This window comes from Gallus gallus, chromosome 8 (assembly GCF_016699485.2).
Source record: "Gallus gallus isolate bGalGal1 chromosome 8, bGalGal1.mat.broiler.GRCg7b, whole genome shotgun sequence".
In the NCBI taxonomy this organism is placed as follows: Eukaryota; Metazoa; Chordata; class Aves; order Galliformes; family Phasianidae; genus Gallus; species Gallus gallus.
Genome location: NC_052539.1, coordinates 16253722 through 16275339, shown reverse-complemented (window position 1 = coordinate 16275339; position 21618 = coordinate 16253722). Strand labels below are relative to the sequence as shown.

Sequence of the window (21618 nt, the reverse complement as noted above, 5' to 3'; positions counted from 1 at the left end):
TGATTTTAAAGAGCAGTGTTTTATTAAAAGATGAGACCGGCTTAAGGGAATCCACAGTTACTGCGAAGAGCTCAAAATAACTGCGGAGGAAAACAGCGTAGTGAAGCAGGCTCTGCCTCGGCTCTGCCGGCCAGCGCGGTTGTGTCCACAGTACCACAGAGAGCGCTAACGCTGATAGCAAACGTGATGCATCGCGTGATACGGGGCGTCACGCTGAGCACAGCTGCTGGGCGCAGGAACACGCCGTATGGGCATCGACTCTGCTCACCAAGTCCTCAGACTTCTGGTCTAACCTCACCTGCTCTTCCTCCAGCTCGAGTGTGGAGTCTGTAAATGAGAGGAGAAGGGAGCCATTTGAGGGGTTTTTTAAATACGTTGAGGTACTCAGCGCTAACTGTGATAAAACTGAAGGGTTCACAACTGTTCACACCAGCGTGTGTGTGACGTGGTGTTACATAAACGGCATGAAGGTTCATCCCAAGATGAGTATGTAGATATAGCTCTCAAGAAAGGAAAGTCCTGAAAGCAAGAGTAGGCTCGTGCTTGTGTGTTTAGTGTGCATCTCTGTTGGTTTGATGTGATTGTTACACAAAGTAAGTTCACTTATTTGATCATTTATATTTAGGTAGCATGAATTTTAGCTAAGATGCTTGTTAGTAAGGCTTATTTGCTGGTGTGCAAAGATTTTGAAATATTTCATCCTCATTTTTTATCTGGAGAGGCTGAAATGGGAGGCCTCTGCCTGAGACTGAGCTTTTTTTTTCCCATACACGCAAGCTGAGCAGCTTAAGTATCTGGATCCCATGGAGCCTTAAGGTGGGCTATGGCTTTGTGTCTCACTATGGAGAGGAGGAGGAGTACGGAGCAGTACAAAAGTAGGAATCATAGAATCATAGAAACATTAAGATTGGAAAAGACCTCTAATATCGTGAAGTCTAACCATCAACCAATCCCCTCCACACCCACTAAGCCACGTGCCTCAGTGCCACATCTACGCAGTTCCTGAACACCTCCAGGGACAATGACACCACCACCTCCCTGGGCAGCTCGTGCCAACGCATCACCACTCTTTCAGAGAATAAGTTTTTCCTAATATCCATTCAAAATCTCTGCTGGTGCAGTGTAAGGCCTTTACCTCTCGTCATCACTGGTTACCTGGGAGAAAAGGCTGACCCCCACTTCATCACAACCTCCTTTGAGGAAGTTGTAGAGAACGGCAAGGTCTCCTCTGAGCCTGAGGAATTGCACTCTAACACATGCATTGTGCTGTGCACAAGTTGCACAAGCACTGTGTTTGCATACTCACCAGATGGGACACAGTGGAAACCCACAGAGACAGGAACAGTCCTGGTTGCTGAACAGCCTTCTGCACAGCGTAAAACTGGCTCAATGGAAAAGCATTTTGAGGCCTTTTTGTTAAATGCAACCGGCTTCTCAATTTTGACAAATTTCCTCTGCAGCTTGCAAGCTATAAAACAAAAATGCTTTTAAAGAAACTAGAGAATCTCTATGAATAATATTTTTGAATTCAGTATGTAGTATTAACAACAATTAAGACCAGTGAACATATTGAGGGACACAAGATACACAAAACTAGTCTCACTGAAGGGAAGGCTGTTTTCTGTCAAACACTGTGAGAGAATGGGGCATTTGGGGTACAGTCCCCAGGACAGGCACAGGGGAAGAAATCCAAGAAGACAGATACTTGTGTAACCCTTGCTCAGCTGACACTCAGCTTTACCCAAACCGTGACAGCACTTAAGTTTTGCAGTGGCTCCTACACATACATACATCCACTTCTGCACTGTGCCTGTCATCACAGCCTTGCCATGACTGAGCATGCCTAGACCAGTGTCCTCAAGGGAGATTGATGGAAGAGTATGTTCCAAAAATGCCACGGGTTGCCCACAGAGTTGGTTCCCATACAAAATGCAGTGTACCCTACTGCGTCCAGTTACAGGAGCTGAACGGGAAGAACAGTCATTCACAGGCTGAAGGTTTCAGATTAATTCCATCTTTAGCCTGAGTAAATTAAAATAATTATTTCCCACCTCAGGTTCCCTCTATGTTTTTTTTGCCAGGGCTAAATATATATAGATCTTTTAATGGGATTTAAAAGCTTGAAATAACAGAATGGAAAATGGAAAAAAAAGAAAAAGAAGGAAGGAAACATAAACCCCACAACTGTTGTGGACAAGATACAATGTCTTTTGTCAACAGGCAAACTACCTAGCTTTTGTATTAATTTATCAGCTTAGGAAGATTTAGGTTTATAATTTTATGCAGAAACAAACAAACTTCAACTAGTTTGGCAATGTGGAAGAAGTTACACAAGAATGCAACAAATCCAGACTTTGCAGTGTACTACCAAACTCAGGAAAAAAAAAAATTAAGCCTATGGCCATTAATCACAGGTAGAGTGATCACAAAAATAATACGATAACATAAATTAGCTATGTAAATCTTAGGGTTACTCATGTAACTACTTAATTAGTAAACAGTAGTGATGGAATCTAAATACCTCCAGTACACGTGTCTTCTGAGATGACCCACGACTGAGCAAAACTCACTGCATCTTTAGCTAAATATCCACTGGGCATTTGATACTCCCTTTTCTTCTCAGCATCATATTTTCCACAAATACCACATGTTTTTCCAACCATCCAGAAAGCAACCCGAATCTTTGTGGAAATAAAGAAAAGACACTCTTAGATGTTTTTCTTCTAAAAATAAATCCTCTGAAAATAATAATAATAAAAATACCTCAAGTTTACGTCTATCGTAATATAGTTTTTCTACACCATATTCAGGGGCTTTTAATGACAAACCTTCCTTCTCACTGCTTATCAGCAGACCTGCAACAAATGAGAAAAATGAGATATCTTTGAAAAGGAGGTTATTATTTTAGGATCCAAACCTAACCACCAGTCAAACTCTTGGGGCCTTAATGCAGTCAGTGGATAGGGCTGCGGGAGATCAGGTTGCCTGTTCTGTGATTCTCTGTGGACAGCACAAGGTACGTGTAGCCTTGCACTATGTGCTTTACAGATACACAGGATTGGCATCTCCTTCTTTGCCCATCTTTCCTATCACTCCATGAAGGTCAGGATGAAGTTATAATAAAAGCATCTAAATGTTTCTCATAGTGGGATGATCTCTATCTTGAGAGGGGTTTGCAAGATCACGTAATTTTTTAAAAGAACAGAAAAGATTAAACAAAATATAAAGGTGAGTCTCCTACCAGACTTAGATGTGTATGGAACATCTGTTGGGGTTTGAACACCATTAATCTTCAGCTGGATTAGTCCATTGGAAACATACATGTCAACCTCACTTCAAGTAAAGGAAATGAGTGTAAATAAATGCTTGTGCTTCTCACTGTTCAGTTCACAGTTTCTAATTCTGTTAGAACCAACACTGCAGGATGCTCGAGTCATTCTGAGATGAATTACCTGCTACCTTTTGTGAGGAAAGTTATGAGAGCCCAGGAAAGCATGCCAGGGGGTCTGCTCACAAAAGCTCTTTCCCTGGTCTCATCGAGTTCTGAGTGTCTGCTTGTGGCCATAGTTCAGGCAGACACCAGACTACATGGATCCTTGCTCCAAAACAGTACAGTTCCTCTTATGTTCACATAAATTGAAGGTGCTTTACATTTCAGAGGAAGAATGGCCTCCTTACATCAATTATAATCTCGTGCAGCTTGAATAGCCTGTGTATTGTATTATATGCTTGAGAGCAGTGTTCTAATGAGGTCTGATGCACAAACACATCAAAAACACATCACTACATATGTCAAAAAAAGTCAGGAACGATGCAGTGACAAGGAATGTCTTTATCACAAAAAAATATGGTTCACAAAACAAGCATCCATCTGCTTTTTGGCAAAACAGTGCAGGGAATACTAGTTTCTCTCTGTTTCTCTAACATTATGGCACAGCTTGGCAGACAATTTTCAGATAATTTTAAACCATACAGATCAAAGGTTGTATATGCACTTTGAAGATTACTCCCTGCAATGACTTTGGTACACATAATTCCATACTACTTGGAGTATCAGATTACGTTTTTAAAGAAGAGCCCATGGCTGTTCCAAGACGAAACAAAGCATGTCTTAAATTAGTTTCAAATAGATTTGGAAAATTATATATCATTTAAGGGAAAAAGAAAACACTAGGAGAACTACAGGCCAGTCAGTCTCATCTCTGTGCCTGGCAAGATTGCAGAGCAGATCCTCCTGGAAACTATGATAAGGCACATAGAAAATAGAGAGGCAAGTAGGAACAGCCACCATGGCTTCATTAAGAGCAAATCACACCTGACAAATTTGGTGGCCTTCTATGACAGGGTTACAGTGTTGGTGGATAAGGAAGGAACAACTGACATAATCTACCTGGAATTGTGCAAAGCCTTTGGCAATGTTCCACATGACATCCTTGTCTCTGAGTTGAAGGGACATGGATGTGATGGCTGTAGCACTCACTGGATAAGGAGCTGTCTAGGTGTTTGCACAGAAGCAGTTGCAGGCAACAGCTCAGTGTCCAGGTGGAGACCAGTGAAGTGCCATGTTCCTCAGGGGTTGGTACTGGGACTGGCACTATTTAACGCCCACTTCTCAACATCACTGATGAGATGATTGCAGATATTAACTAGTCCTAGTTATTAGTTTAGCACAGGAGTTCAGGCTAAATTATTACAGTAGTCTCTTTTGGATTTATGGTTTATGTTTCTACCTAATTACTAAGAAATGAAATAAGATGGTTAATTAATGAAGAGTTTCAGACAGTGAAGACTATAAGTTACTGCAAACCTCAGATATATTTCAGAAACAAAGGACTTCTCAAAGGAAAAGCACAATCCCAAACCTCAGTGACATTCCTAGAAATCTTTCCATTGACATCAGGAACATTTCCACGAGTCTTATGCTCGTACTGATCTGCCTGAACAACAAGGTCTTCACATTTATAGCATCATCAGCTTGACATCTATCTGTCATCACATTTGCAGTTACTTACTGGCTGGCAAGTCTGACACTTATTGCTGTGAGATCAGCAGATTCTCCAAGTCTTTTCATCATTACCAGGAACTTCAGTTCTGGACTACAATCCTGTGCCAAGATGTGGTAGCAATTTGCAGGCATTGAATAGTTAAACTCAACTCCATTGAAGGTTGTTATCATATTTTGTGAAACTGAACAACGAGCTGAAAAAAAAGCCCACAGAAGTAAACCTTTTGTATTTTTAAGACAGTTATTCTATTATAGATTTGTGTGTTGTTTTTATTTTTTTACTGTTGAAAGTTTTCTGGTTTTACCTACTCCCATTTTTGGATTTGCCAATCAAAACTTAGTCAGTCCACAGGCAGCACAGCGACCCATTCACAATTCAGTCACCGAGAGAGAAGTTCTGCTCAGAATGGGTGCAACCCTCTGTATGTGGCCTTTTGGCTTTTGTAACTTTGCTGTAGTCGAAAGAATTTCTTGACTGTTGTTAACAATTCACATATCTCTAGTACAAGAGTAAATTCAATGACAAGTGTTGCTGTTATGTATATTGAGACATAATCAGGGTTAGAAATGGTAAGAAAATGTGGAGGAAAAGAAAAACAACAAACAAAACACTGTAGTAGATTCTTCCCCTTTTCACTGTGTTTTGTTGGAAATTCTATTTGCTCCAATTAAAAACTGTTTTACATCAATTTTAATTAACAGACCAGTTTTGGTGTAAGGCCTTTCAATTTAAAATTTAACCTATGTATCTCCTAAAGACATTAATGCAAAAATAATCTTCTCAAACTTCACCTTCAAAAGGTGAAAGTTACGGGTGCATTTTTGAAGCTGGTTTAGCTGCTATGCAGCAGCACCATTCAAGTAGAGCACCCCAAAACTGAATCCACTTAAATGTCTTTCTCATAAATCTTTAATGCTTTTCCTCCTGGAACAATCTCTGCAGTGAAGTTTAAATAGATGTACAGAGAGATTTACTGTTGCTGTTTGGCATAGAACTGAATATTTAATTTTGCCAACACAAGTTTATTTTTCCTCACAACTTTGCAGCCTCATAGATTTTCATTTCAGACAGAATTACTTCCATGTGAAGTCCAGCTGATTTTTGAAATTCTAAATACGTGTGCAGATAGTTAATTGCTGACCTTTAAGGTTTTCAATGATTGAAAAGGCTGCTTGGTAAAAGACGTTCCATTTGGAGGATGGTAGTGTTGAGGTTGGTGTATCTGAACTTGAAGGGAGTGGCAGGGGAAGCCTGATGGCTCTGTTGTAAACTGTGAGCTGAAAATCAGTCAGAAAACAAATATGAATGAATGCAAATGCCATATACAATGTGGAGATGAAATAGGATTTTCCAATAGCATTCAAACCTGTACTTACTGAAATCTAAATTAGAACCTAGATTTAGGTCAGAGCTTAAAATAAATAAAGTCCTCTCTCTACAGCATAAAATATTTTTATAGCTTGACACATCTGCTATCAATAGAAAAGCACTGTTATAAATTAAGTTTGGTATTTATCAATTCATGAGTTTTTCATGAGTTGTTCATCATACTCACAGTCCAAATGGTTTGCTTACCTGAGATGAACACCTTTTTCTTGCCTATATGCTGAGGGCTACTATTTGGCTATCATGATTCTCTGCAGCCTGCTCTCATTATCTCTCCCAAGGCACAGCAAGACCTGTCGTCTTCCTGAAGAGTTTTGGAGGAGTAGTCTCCTTAATCAGTAATTGCTAATGTGTTATCAATATGATTATGGTACTACAGCCTCTTTCTTATTTCATGTGCTTACACACTACTTGAGAGAGAGAGAAGCTTTTTAAGATATTTTCATAATGGAATCATCCATGTAAACACAATGGGGAAGCTTCTTTATGGATCAATAAATGAGAAATTTTTCTTTTAGATGGTGAGTTAAAAAAGCTATTAATCCTCAATTCCATAAGTACTTAGTGCTCCTGGACAAAAGATGGTGGAAGTAGTTACCTCAGGTAGCTTCAGGACCACATCACAGGTTCTTGGAGACGTCAGAGCCATCACCATGGCTGCCTGGTGAGAAGGACCATGCTGCTGCTTCTGGGAGTAGCCAAGCATATATGCAGCTCCTGGAAGATATGTGTAGAACCTGGAAAAGAAGGTAAATAAGTGATTGAAACCATCCATCTTTGAAAAGACTGTCATTTGTTCAGACTAAAACAGCTCCTATAGCAATATGCACTCTCTGTTAGATATACATTATGTAGCAGGGTTTGTAACACATGGTGTTGTGTGCGGGAAGGGGGATGGGAAGATTTTAACAGCCCTCAAGAGACTGAACAGCAGTATGATATGGGAAGAAAAGTATAGCTAACTAGTTTTAAAGACAAACACAGTTAAAAAGTAAGCTCTGATTAAATAAAAACTAAAATACTGAAGTCCTAAAAAACAAAAATACTGAAGTCCTAAAAAACAGATGACTGGTTATTAATATGTTTTAGTCCTGCAATAGTCAGTTTTAGCAAGGACTGTCAGTCTTAGCACCAAGATTGTCAATAAGGTGACAGAGGGATCTCTATACTCAGACGTTATAGGCTTGGGATTCAGATAGAGAAATACAGAAAACATTGCTAAAAAGAAGAAGAAGAAGAAGAAAGGTATAATCTCAGTGCAGAGCAAAGCTGAATTCTGTGGTTATGCTCCAGCATAGTCAGTTGGATGCTTTCCTCTGCTATAGTAATGGCAGGTAACAGCACATCAAGGTAGTACAATCTAATAAAAAGTTATCCTCTTCAGAAGACATTTGTTAACTGAATCACTTGTACCCCTTTAACATGTGTTGCCTGCATAACTGGATTGTTATATATGCCTGTATTTTGGCATCACTGTTAAAGAGATGAGGTTTGATACAGGTCTCTGAATTATTGTAGGTAAATGCAATGTGGATAAGTATAATAGATGTATGAATACAACAGATAATGAATATAATATGTAGGTACATACGGATAGATGCACATATAAACTGAATACAGTAGTTTTCTTGTACTAAGTGTCATGCAGCACTTGCTATTTAGTGTGCAATAAACCATATGCAAAATATTCATATCACCTTCAGAAACTGGAAGTGAATTGCCTATGTTAGGAAATGAATCTCTTAAGGCTCACTGTACAGTCTGTAAGAGACAAGTTCCTCTAGAGAACCAAGTATAGGCTTCTGCTCAGAGCCTACAATGATTATGAAGCATCAAGAGACCAAGCTCCTAATTCAGCACTTTAAAATAAAAGCCCACAGGAAATTATGTTAATCCCATCATCCTCTTTGTTTCAGTCAGTTATCTTGCAAACAAAAAAGCACTAAGTTTTGATGAAATGAATGCACAGAAAAAAAAAGACTTGTCATCTGATATTACAAAATCGCATGGATTAAGGGAAAATTTTCCAGCTCAGAAATTGCAGAATTGATTCTGTAATTATCTGAAGCATTGGCGTCGTTGAATTTTTCAAAAAACAGAGTAAAAACTCACCATCTGGCAGTTTTTCGGACGCTTGAAGGCACTTCTGACCACTCCAGCTTCACCTGTATAGCCGGGTGTGCAGCAAATTGCCCTGTTGCAATCTGAGTAGCAACCTGATAGTCCTGGCAATCTTTACCCCATTTAAGGGTACCCTAGTAGAGGGGAATACATATTTTGTGTGCAAAGCACAGTAAGATTGTTAAATTTCATTTACATTTGAGCTGATCATATTTTAAACCTACCGATGCTTTATGGGAATTTACTACTGAAGCATCAGCACAGAGTTTCCACCTATCTGATTCTGTGATGCTTGAAACAAACACCTGCACCCTCAGTCTGGAGGCCTGTCTGTCAGTGTAAAGTACAAGCTGGTATCCTGTCGGCTGCTCATTTCTTCTGATGGCACGAAGAACTGCAGCCAGTACTGGTGGCTTGCTGTCTCCCAGGAACATAGGCTTAAGTCAGTAGAGAAGAGAGACCAAACACATAAACAAAGCATTAAAATTACTATATTCAAATCACAAACAAAAAGCATTTGTAAAGTTTCACTCAAAAGGTCTTTTTATATAAACTAAATGACAACATCATAGACCGTCACGCAATCAATTCAGTTTGTGTATAGATTTGCTCTTTCAACAGAGAGGTCTTAGAACCTACATAAGTATAACAGTATAATGTTGTGAATCTTTTGGTAGCATAAGTTCAGTGTAACAAAAAGGAAGCATGAAGTAGGACCCCGTTGTATAAAGACCCAACACTGCCCATCTCAGCATTGCTGTCTTATCAACCTGTAGTTTCGCTAATCATCTTTCTGATAAGAATTGTTTAGACACCTGCTTAAAACTGGGATAGTTTATGTTGATGGAAGGATGAGGAGGTCATGCTGTCCAAAGCAGGCTATTTGCATGTGAAGCAGCCTGTGACTCCTCCAAATTCAGAGCCCTTTTGCTTGGCAGCAGCTGCCCTGGCTTTTCCTGTCCTGCCAGAGCTGAGGGACAGAGATGCCCACCCAGCCAAGGAGAGCAGGAGTGGGACAAGCGATGGAGTGTGTTGTAGTAGGAGCAACAGGAGTGTTTGGAAAGATTAGTCCAGATGGAGCTGGCAAGGGCCATATTTTTCCTATTCAATTATCAGAAGCATACATTAATTAGAAATTGAAAGTTAATGTGTTTACTTCTCATATATAAAGATCCTCACCTGAGACACAGGTGTAGAGATGCCTTCATCACTAGATGAAGAAGAAGAGGAGCTGATGCTGCTGTTCTGAACTTTCCTTCGTGGGTCCTGCAACAACAGAAAATCACTCTGAATTGAGTTGTTTACCACTGCAAGTCACTGTAGAACTTATTTCTGATGATTTTATTCTCACTAACCTAAGTTCCAGTAAAGCTAATGAGAGCAGTTACAGGCCTTGCCCACAGCATAAGCAGAAAATATACCTGTTCATCTGCTGGCTTGAACCAAAACTGGTAAATGGGTAGATCTGCCTGTGAAGATGAATAGAGTGTAAGAAGATTCAAGAGAAGAAAAAAAACTTTTGACAAATGCATTAAAAATTCAGTATTGAGTATGAAGAAAAAGCAAAGCTAGATGCAAATTTTAAAGCATTTTAAACTAAAATCTTCTGGAATGTGAAATTCTGAACTGAAATGCTTCAGCGAACCAGAGAAATGAAAACAGGAAAGAGCTCTACTAGGTTACCTTGTCCATGCTGCAGCTGCTTTTCATTGATCCATTCCCTATTGGCACAATTTCCTGATTTCTGGTAGAAAAACATTCACCACATAAATATAAAAAATCCAGTCTGAGTTAATTACCTGTTGGTTGAAATATTCACTGTCCACACTGCAGTGCTTGTCTCTAGAGCTGTCCTCTCTGCTGCTGCTGCAGGTCTTACTGCTGCCAGAACCAGTGCTGCTGCTGCTGCTGCTGCTGCTGTCAGCACCATACTTCTTCCCAAATTGCCATATCTCATCTTTATCACGTTTATTTCCAGGCTCCTCACCCTCAGCAGAGGAATCAGTGGAAGAGGAACTGGAGAGTGGGGTTGCACTGGGCTCTTCCCAGAGGTCTGTAACTGCAGCCTTTACTCTACTGTGAATCCACTTCTTATGATGACGTGTTTTATTTGCGACCTCCAAAAACAGTTCAGAGAGTTATAAACAGTTTATATACAGCTTGCTCTGTAACATTTCTCTGGGTGTCAGACAAGCTGGTCACCACAGCCATTCAAGGAAACACAACCTCTTAGCCCCACACACTGCAGACATTGTACCTTGGCATCATTTGAGGGAAATTATTCCTACCTCCCATACTCAAAGTCTCCTACCTTGAACACATTTTCAATGCCTAGAATCTTCTTCAGTTTAGCTTTAATATTCTCATACAGAGATGGCTTCTTCTCTTCTTTAGGTCCTGAACTTGTTGCATCAATTATTTTGGAAGCTGCTTTGGCTCCTGCTTGTATCTCCAGCTGTATTTTTTCAATATCAGCATCTGTATGAACTAGAGTCAAGATACCTATGTTCCAGCATTGTACTATTTGAGTATCATTCACAGAGATTAACAGAAAAGCTTGTTTTCATTACTGTACCTGGCTTCAAAACTATTTTGGCTTCAAGTTCTCCAACTAAGTTGTTCAGACAGGTATTTCTTAAGAAAGGAGAATTCCGTGACTTTAGGCTGAGACAAGCAGAACATCCCAAACTGGCTAATTTTCTACAGAAGACATGTGCATAAGATCTTTGTCCTACACCATGGTGATGTTCCTCTTCTGAACCTTGCAGGTGTTCTTTGGACATCACACTGGGAATATTTCTTTGCTATATTAAACAAAAATATGGTAAATAAAAATATTTTACAGCTCTGAAGATCTTTTCTATATTCTCATTAATGATGAAAATGATGACAATCTTGTCTGAGAAGGGAAGCATTGCTTAAAATTAGACACCCAAGCATTGGAAGAAGTGGGGGTTTCTTCCAAAATCACAGAATCACAAAATCATAGAATTGTAGGGGTTGGAAGGGACCTCTAGAGATCATCGAGTCCAACCCCAAATGTACTGTGTCGGTCAGAGCACCTAGCCAGCCTTTCCCAGGCAGTGCTTCTCAAACAAACTCCCAAAGGAGAACCTCCAGGACCTGTTGGAGAGATAATAGTCTTCCTGCAGCAGTTCAACATATCCATCCAGTGCCACCACTAGGCCTGAGAAGCTGAAGAGCACTGCAGAGAATGGGCTTCTGCACTTCCCTGCAGGGATTCCCTTGGGCTTTGGGAAGCTGTCTGTTCTCTACCTGCCTGCAGTACAGGCCCTGTTACCTTCCAGCTTCTGGCTCTTGAAAAGATTTCTGATGACTGGAAACGCTGGTTGGAGATAGTTGGCATTTCTCCTTTTGGGAGAATAGGGGACTTCTTTTCAGTATCTACTTCTTCCGTGTTTCTTGAAATAGCATAAGCTTCGCTCCTGTGGAGGTGATAAAAAGAAAGCAAGTAAAGTTGCACATTCATAATTTATAAAGGAGAGCTCACAATCAGTTAACGCATAACAAGCAGTGTGTGGCCAACTCTTCTGTACCTTACAGCTGCGAGCTCAACTTCCTGATGGCAGGGAAGGGTTTCAATCTTCACATTCTTCTCTTTCATATTTATCCTGGCATCAAATTTCATTGTAGTGTTGGCACTGAACTCTGCATGAAGTTCAAGACCACTCTGAAGGTACTGTGTATTAGTACCCATCATAGCAATCATATGAATATATACTCTGAAAGTGTGAAATAAAAACATGCATAATTACAAATCAATATACGCATTTTTATCTTCGAAATGCAGAATTGAATTTTCACAGTGTTCAGTTTATTGCAAGAACTACTGCTGGCAGATTAAAAAGATGTAACACGATAAAAAAGCTGAAGTGCCACTGGAGAGTAAAAGGTTTTATCTGATGAACAAAGCGAATGTGGATCCTCTCACTGCTTTATCACTGACACATTGCTTGAGGACAAGCTAACATAAGAATCCTCCTCTAGCTTCCGATTTTGTCTAATTGCTTATTATTATCACTGTTCTTATTCTCACTATTACTATTATCACTGTTAGTACAGTTGCTGTTGCTTTTGTCGATTAGGAGGGTTTTACTTTTCTCCCTGAAATCTCCCTAGCTTTCAGCTTTCAGTGATGAAGAAAAGAAATTATGCATAAGCAAATACGTCTTCACAGCTTAGTAGCTTTAGTCACTGAACAGGTACAAGTGTGAGCATTATCAGCAATGGCAGAACATCACCACATTCCTTTTTGACACAGTGCACTTTGCTAGCCTTGCAAGGTCACAAAGCACCACGTGATTGTGTTGCTTTCTTACAGTTTCACTGCTCAGGACTAGTACAGCCATCCCAGATTTGGGCCAAACAACATCTTTATCCAACACACCTACTTCAGATATAAATATGAATGAATGTGTGTATATACATATGAAAATACACGTCATTCATACTTTGGCTTGATATCAGCATGAATATCCATGTTGGTTTCCAACAACTTTGAAGGTCTGAAATTGTCCGGTAATGGTGGTGACATTTGAATATCAACTGTAAAAGACAGAGAGAAATTATATGAGCAGAGAAAAAAAAAATGCTGGACATGCAATTTTTCAATAAATGCAGTAGTTAACACATGAGCTGTGCTTCTACATTTTTAAATACTTCCCATGGTTCTTTGAAGACCATTACTCTTAAAACAGAATTATACAAATATGTCCTAAGTGCAACGTGGTAATTATTTCACAGACCCTTTGGAGGTTCCTGGACGCTAGTATTGCCACATTACAAGAGCACTTTTCAAGATCACAGAGGGAATTAATTCCAGCAGAGGGATGGAACAACAGCTGCTGGGAAGGAATTGCTGTTAGGTGTCCCACGCTCACCGGCGGCCGCGGCCTGGGCCAGTGCAGCACCGCACACGCTGAGCTCCAGCGGCAGGCCCAGCACCATGGGGACGGTGTGCCGCAGCTCAGCCACCACTGCTGGCAGTGCCCATTGGCCTGAAACACCTCGCTGGGCCTCCTCCACTGCTCTTTTCACTGCTGGCTGCCAGCTTGATGATCCAGTTAGACTCTGAAGGAACAGAAATGAGTTAAATGAGCAGGTATGGTGAGTTAGGGGAGGGAAGTTACTCAGCAACACAGACAGAAAAGGCAACAGCCTTGTCACTACCTTCATGGCCTGCTGAATGATACCATTGTCAATGTCAACGAAGGCAATCTCCTGGCCCAACACTTTGATGTAAGCAGACAGCAGAGGATCTTCGGGAGGCAATTCTTTCCACCCCAGAAGCTGCAGTGTTAAGGAGAGATGAAGGAGAAAGGGAAGAAACAGTTTCTTAACATACATCATTGTATTAACAAAGAGTAGATGACATCTGACGCATACTGAGGTTCCTTAGCCAGAAAATGGTAGACATTTTACAGGCATGAACTGATGTGGCCTTTCTCATGTTGCTTCACTGACTTCAGTGGGTGTTTCCCTACATAAGAATGAGGTAAGGCCTTGGTAATTTTTGCTACTTAAGTACTGGGTGACACCCAAGGGCTCATAAACAAAAGTCTTATTCACTAATCATTTTGAGAGAGAAGAGCAACCACTTATAGTGTTTTAACATACAATTTAAACCACACAAATTTTGTCTAACATTATTGTCATCATCTTTTGTACTGTACATTAAGGGCAGCTTTGCACAGTGTGCTTCATACGTTGAGTGAAAAGATGGCTTCTGTTCTTAGTGTAAGTACAGTCTAAGAACATCTCTCTGTGACCAAACAGGATGGCTGACTGAGACATCAAAGGGGTGGCTAGGTGGGTAGCTGATGCAACCCTGGTGCTGGTGGGAACTGTCTATTGCAAACAAATCAGGAGGGTGGATAAAGGCATACCTTTTTACCAAGTTCCTTCAGTGTCTTGTATGTATCGTATTCAGCAAAGGGAATATTCTGTTTCCTGATGACACTGGTTAGGCTTTGTGACCGGAGAGCCATCTGTAGGAAACAGCACGGAGCATCGCAGCTCAAGTACCAGAAAGCTCAGTACCTTTGTACCTGGCATTACACCCACCAAGGCGACTCTAAATACATACTACAGGAAGCCACAGCACTTATAAGGCTATGTTTACTTTGCAGGTGACTGCTGGCTATGACTGCAGATGCTGAGGGCGTGCTGAGCTAGCTCTGAATTAGTCAGCAGGGATAATTTTAGGGCAGCTCAAAGATCAACGCAAGCTGCAAAATTTACCCAAGAAGGTGAGTAAATGCCTGCATGCTGTTACATGGAGCTTTGTGCTGCTGGGGCTGCATTGCTGCCTGAAATTTAATTTCAGCTGCTCATTGCCTGTACTTACATAAAGCATCCTAGATGTCATGTGATTTTAGGTCAGCAGACAAATACTCTGCTATGTAAGCTTTCCTGTGCTCTGGTAGATTTTCATGCCTATACTGAAAGTGTTCAGTCCACGTGTCAAGACGCCCAAATACAAGTAAAATCATAATTATTATATAAATTTTCCCTTCCAAATTAATCCTCACAGACAGTCAAACAATGCATGCATTAACGAGTAATGCTGTCTGTAGCTGGGTTGTAGCTTGTTTTAATGAAATACTTACTTCTACAATATCTGTTGCAGTATTTGCGTAATATCCTCTTACTTTCGTGATTATATCAGATGGAAACACAGTGTTGGGACTGTTCATTAGATAGACCCTCCAAATTGCACCAGCCTTATACACATCTATAACAAACAAAAGAGATTTTTTTAGGGTCTCCAAGGTGTCTGGTGAATTTAAGCTACTTTAGGTGCATGCTGTATTAGATGGCAAATGACTCTGCTGGTATTCAGCCCCACAGGTCCTCAAGCTTGTAACTTCAAGAAGGGATCTTTGTTGTAGGGCAGAGTAAAAAACATCACAGTGATCAAAGCAGGAGGTCTAAATCCATGTCCAGACACTTCTTTCCCCAGCAGATACCCAAAGAGTAGTAGAACACCTTCTGAGGATTTTGCATTTTAGGAGGCTCCAGTGCTTTCTTTTGTTTCAAGGGTGCACTAAGCCCACAGCCCATGGCAGGATTTTGGATGGAAATTATAGAACACAATGGAAGCATTGAGTTATGTAAGCCTAAGTGGTGAACAGGGCATCTGGTACTCACGTGAATAACCACCAGCATGAACGACCTTACTGTAACGATAGCTCAACTTGTCAAGTCTGGGGCTCAGAAGTTTAATGGCAATGTTGCAAGCAGCAGATCTGAGTAATAAAGAGTTAAAATCATATGAAGATAGTCAACTGTGACCAAATTCTTAGAAAACTGAGAAAAATGTATATCACTATTTGCAACTAAAAACCGTATTACTTCTGCTTACAGATTGTAGAGCTGTGGGATCCTGCCTACTGCCAAAGCCTTCATGTGCGAATACATGAAACTGGTCACTTGTAAGCTGGTCTCCGTCAGCAGCGAGCTGGCCATGGCTACCACGATAGGAAGAGAAGGCTTTGTTTCAAAGAGGACAATGCAAGCCGTCATGCGTACATTAGGAGCAAGTGTGCTGTCCATAAAAATTTGGAGAGCGATCCCCCTTACCTAGAGGAGGAAGATACAGCCTGTGAATACCTCACAATTCCTCAGGAAAAAGTGTGTCCTAAACTGTGCGTGTCTGATCTGCAGTGAATGGTGAACAAAACCCTAAACAAAACACTGAGCATGAAGCCCATCACTGAAAATGAAGATATTGCTACGTGCACAATAAACAGAGATGGAAGAACAAGCCATTAGCAACAGAGTGTTATAGTGACTGAAGCAATCCCCTTCCCTGGATGTCAACAAGGATGGGGTAATATCAGGGATCTGCAACATGGGAAAGAGGAAAACCAGTTACTACAAAATCTGCCCAGAGTTCCTAATGTCACCCGATGGCTTTACTATCCCTTCATCACTAAGGCAGCCCAAATCACACCCTCAAAGGTAATTACATAAATAATAATTTCAGTTACTTTTGCAGGGTCTTTTCTGGCTATTTTCCTCAAGGACAGCACGGCATCAGTATGAATTCTGCTCGGTAATGCCGCGGCAGCAAGTGAAAACGTTGGCAAAAACTTCAGGATGCGTTTGATGCTGGCTGGCTCTCCTGCATTGCCTATAGCTTTCAGGGCCAAGGCCATGTCTTCAACATGGCTTCTGCTCGAAGCTTCAGCAGCAAGGTCATGGAGTGGCTGAAATCAGAGCAGGCTGTTGTTAATTACATCAGGCAGCAATCCTGCAATAATGCATAAAAATATACACTGCCATAGCAAATGAAATGACCTCTGGTGCAAAACCCTCAGTAAAGCCACTCATTTTTCTCCCAGAAGGACTCGCTGCTAAGAGTGAGGCACGTAAACACCTCGTTGCCAAACTTCCAGCATTGTGAGAGGCAAATTAGAGGCATTTTATAAATTTCTTCACCCCTAATGAAATAATAAGAGATGAGAGTCACCTACCTGAAGAAGTTCGTTTGGACAAAATGAAGGCTGAGCACAGTATTTATTTACCAAGCTACCATATCCCAGGTAAACAAGTACTCGCAGCATTGGTGCTTTCTGAATCTGGGGACAGGTCAGAAAAGTCTGCAGAAGAAGGAATAGTTGTTAACATTTTGATTTATTAGAGCTAGCATGCAGTGAAACATTTATATCTGAAAAGTAAATAGATAAAAATTACTTTGGATTTTTCATAAGTATTTTCAGAATTTGAATCAAATGGTAGTGATTCAGCTATGATTAAAGTAGAGCTGCTCCAGTCCTGATGCATGCACTTTAGGTGTTGGTTACTTTGTGTTATTTTCTTCAGTCTGTCCAATTTTTTAATCTACATTTTGGCAAAATGAAATCAAAAGCAATTTTACTATGAAAGTTTTTTAAAATATTCCTTAAAATTTTTTTTGCAACAATTGTTTGGAAACATTTTCTAAATGATCTCCCATTTTTGTTAATAGCTTGCATTTTACAAAATAAGAAGAAAACACGTTGCATTCTTTGCTTATAGTTGTGTGAATTCACCTCCAAAATGAGTGGCAGGGTAGCAGGAGGGAGAATAATTTGTACTCACTGAGGCAACTTCTAGGGTTTTCTTATTGGGCATGACAGAATGGAAGGCCAGAGGGAGAGCCACAGCTGCTTCCCAGATGTTAAGATTCTTATCATGAATTTTTTGTTTGAGGAACTGGAACGTGTCAGTGGCTCCGGCGGCACAGACAGCGCTCAAGAACCAGTGCCTGGCAGGGAGGGGAGGACTCGTTACTGAGTTGCCCAGCACACCTCTGGCTGGGAATCCCACCTGATAGCAGTGCAGTTACCTGTACGGTTGTTCACTGGCAAACTGCACCCACACAGATTCGATTTGATCCAGGGTCACTACACGAAGCAACTGGACCATTTGTAAGAACTTAATTGAAGCTTCTGTAGTGCGTCCTTCTTCATTATTCTGACCTAATTGTCGCAGTGTTTCTGCTAACTGTGGGGAAGAAAACAAAGTTGAAAAATGCCAGGCCTCAAATAATTTTCAGACCTGTTAACAGGTCAAATGACCAGTAAACATCATAAGGATAAGCCTCTACTACCTGCACACCTGCATTTTTGACTCTTATTAGAGGAATCGGCATCTGGAGCAGCCCTTCTGGGAAATGATAACGAAGACTCCCCTGGTTTTGCAGTTGAGTATCTGGAGCCTTTATGGGAGTGCTTTTAATGTCAAGCAGAACCAGTTCTTGTCTTGAAGAGAAAAACAGAAATGCCTCAGTGTCAGTGTGGCACACCACATGAGAACATGGCATGTACAGCCAGGACCACAGGATGAGGGTGCCCAGCACTGCAGCCGCACTGCCACAGTGCAGAGCAATCTTGGGTTTGTGCATTGCTCTGCATTGTCTGGAAATGTCACCAGACAGACGAGAGCTTTCACTATTGCTTGCCGCACTGCTGACATTCACTGCACTCACCTGGCTTCCATGGCTGCTACCCCGTCGGGCTCATTGAAGGGGGAGATCTGGTACACCTGCTCAGACATGGCAGACGTCATCAAGGCTCCGCTGCCGTAGTACTTCATCTTGTAAGTGAACAGCACTGTGCCCTTCATGTTTTTGACTTTCTAAAAGTGCAAAGAGACACAAATATGAAATGGAAATCGTTAACTGATTACAGACAAGCCCAATTCCCTGCCAGCACCAGCAGAGAGCGGGGGTGGGCACGCAGCCTACCATGGGGCAGGTGGGGCAGGGCCGGATGTAGGCCATGCCTGTGCTCTGCACTGCGCTGTCCTGGCAGTCCGTCAGGTCCTTGCTCTTGGAAATGGTGGCACGGTTATTCTTGCTGTCATCCTGGATGACATATCTGGCCTGGCAGATGCCTTCTATCCCAGCCTGTGAGCGTTCACAAAACACAACAAGATTTCACTGGAAATTTCACTTTCATTACAGCAGTATATAGGTCAATGAAAACTACCTGGCAAGGGGTATGTATGGGCAAGCTACTAGGTAACAGTAAAAGGAGCATAGAGGTGAAATCAGAATGGGGAAGAAACAAACCTCTTGTAGTTCATACACATTTTGTGTCTTTTTGATGGTTATCTGCATCATGTTCAGAACCCCTCTCACAAGGTTAATGCAGAGGATGGGGCAGTTCTCAGGGGCGTAAATACTTCCCACTCTTCCCTCTGTGTATTCAAACTTAAAGGCTTGGCTGAAACACACAGCAATCATCTCTGTGAGCTTCGGAGATGGAGTGAAGGGGTCTCTGGGCCAGAAGCCATGGTATTCCTCCAGCTTTGGTGATCGGATCTATGAACAGAATTAGGAAAACATTCATCTTGTTCACCATCAGCTTGAAACAGTGCAGTAACAGTGAAACTGGACACTCCTAGTCCATGGCCAGGCACTTCTCCAGCACTCATGAGACGTTTTTCTCTTCAGACTCTCGCACAGTGCCTAGGAAACCGCCTTAAAAAAAGCAACTTCCATACAGGATTTCCGATAGAAAAATAAGGAAATGCAAACAGGGTCCAGAAGTTCAGCAAGCACAGTTAAGCGTACTGGGTAGTGAAACCCTGGCTGCCAGCGATCTGTACGGAAAGGGTCATCTCCCATTTCTTCCAGTTTCTCAGCGTGTTCTCCCTTCAGCCTACAGGTCAGCCGGGCCATCCCTCGAGCTGCCGACCTACACGCATAGGGACTGTCTTGGTGCTGCTCCTGGCTGAGCACGTCCCAGAGCAGCAAAGCTGCGGCAGGGCTGCTGGGGAAGCAGAAGTGAGCAGCGAAGCAGGGGCTGGCAGCTGCTTTGCGGGTGGCGCTCATCACCTGGAACACACGGGGCCGTAAAGCTTGCTTGCAAGTCCTTGACTGCTCCCTAGTGGGAAATGTGTGCCTGCATGCACATACGCCCAGTCACACGCGCAGACATGCCTGCCGCCCTCCTGCTCTAAGGCACGTGTTTCTGCGCGGAGGGAAATGGTGTGGTTTTAGGGCTCTATTTCGAGCTATTTTAATCAGGGCTACAGCGGTGGCTTGCCTCTTAGAGTAAATCCTACTCAGGGCTTTTGTCTGTAATTGCTGAAGTTATACCAAATTTAGTGAGGCTACAAAAAAATCCTGCTCTGTGTAAAGTGCGTTGTATCTGGAAATAGAATTTCCCTCTCACCGTTTCAGTAACGGATGCACGGAGTTACAGATTCAGTGAGCTCCCAGGACAAATGCAAAGAGCCCTCTTAGAGCTCTCTCCACAGCGTCATCCCTTCTCCATCACCTTCTGTTCTGTGCCAGTTTCCTAAGATGTTTGTTTTAATCTTTCCTATGTGTAACAGCGCTTCCAGATCTGATATCATTATGGGTTCACATACCGGTGGGGAGTTACCTGCAGAAGGTGATCACTGCGAGACACACGGATGATCTCCAGCCTGCAGGTCAGCTTCAGCCCCGCTGCTGCCAACCCCTTGCCTGGCAGCCCATGCAGGATGTGGCCCTTGTAGTCATACAGGTAGGTCTTGCCGGTACTAAAAACAGGCTCTATTGAAAAATAAATGACAGAAATGCCTCCTTCGCTATGACTGCTGTGCTATTAGCCACACAGACCAATTCCAATTAACACTGGAAGGAGTGGGTAGGAGGTACATGCAGATGGAGGGAGCGCACTTACCAAGGTCATGCTTCTGGGCCCCTGCATGGGAGGAAAGAGAAGGGTGCGTGAGGAAACCCAAACTCTGTGGGCACTTTACATTTATTGTGCATTTACTCGGTGAGCTGGTGGCAGTCAGACAGCCAGCATTGGGTTTCTGTAGCACACCCCTGGGACACGGAGCCCGCCCCAGCCCTGCTCACAACATGCTGCTATGCTCAGGCACAGAAATCCAACAGCTGACAGTCAAAGTCATAAAAAGGCTTCAGCAGATTGTGCTGGAATTGTCCCTAAAGGGCTCTGAGGAGGCATCCCTTCCTGAGGAGCACAGCGACGATCACGGCTCTGCGGTACCAGTAAAGTTCAGACTTACCCACGAGGGCGAGCACCAGGGCCAGGATGAATCCCCTCATGCTAAACGTGACTGAATGCTACAGGGGAAATGTGCACCTTTTATAGAAGAACTATTAACAAGCCCAGGGAATTCTGTTGAGTTATCAATTTCTTATCAACCACTCCAATCCTCTGATGGTGAGAGGGCCGGGGGCTCCCGGCCAAAGTCATTGCTGTGCCAAAATCATCACAGGCAATCTTGTTGTCACCTCACCATCTAAATGCTCAGAAAGCACCTTTTGGAACAGATGGTTGAAAGCATTAAAATACCCGTGAAGCCAAAATATTTTTTGTGTAAGGAAAACTACTATCATTACTCATTGGAAGCGTTTGGTGCTATTGCAGACTGTGCTAAATTATAACCTGTGCCCAGGTTATCCTGACCTGACCACAAGGCACAAACCTTATCTAACTGATAGTGCTTCACAAGGATTGTGCAAAGCCTGGGCAGCACTCCTGTGACACCACACTCATGTCCTGCTGCTGCTGCACATGCTGTCATCCACAGCACTGTTTTGGTTTGCCCAAATGCATTTCACACCAAGCAGCAA

At 42.1% G+C, this 21618-nt stretch overlaps 1 protein-coding gene and 1 long non-coding RNA gene across 2 annotated transcripts; one reads left to right on the top strand and one right to left on the bottom strand.

The window, feature by feature from the left end:
* On the bottom strand, window positions 1–21100 carry VTG3 (vitellogenin 3). The gene is made up of 35 exons (NM_001398307.1): window positions 21048–21100; window positions 20696–20716; window positions 20414–20565; window positions 19093–19344; window positions 18766–18927; window positions 18508–18656; window positions 18130–18280; window positions 17866–18023; window positions 17619–17784; window positions 17012–17137; window positions 16526–16744; window positions 15898–16115; window positions 15684–15781; window positions 15143–15267; window positions 14420–14521; window positions 13704–13823; window positions 13415–13604; window positions 12986–13079; window positions 12071–12256; window positions 11815–11959; window positions 11089–11317; window positions 10825–11000; window positions 10313–10630; window positions 9935–9982; window positions 9693–9779; window positions 8738–8950; window positions 8505–8647; window positions 6991–7129; window positions 6148–6283; window positions 5013–5199; window positions 3242–3333; window positions 2764–2855; window positions 2522–2681; window positions 1307–1468; window positions 1–327 (listed from the first exon to the last, which is right to left on the bottom strand). The coding sequence occupies exons 1-35, from the start codon at window positions 21085–21087 to the stop codon at window positions 209–211; spliced, it is 5175 nt and encodes a 1724-aa protein (NP_001385236.1). The 5' UTR covers window positions 21088–21100; the 3' UTR covers window positions 1–208.
* LOC124418136 lies at window positions 13723–16299 on the top strand. Its single transcript, XR_006939967.1, has 3 exons — window positions 13723–14446; window positions 14663–14782; window positions 15900–16299. It is a non-coding gene; the product is annotated as an uncharacterized LOC124418136 (long non-coding RNA).
* Window positions 21101–21618: the final 518 nt, after the last annotated feature.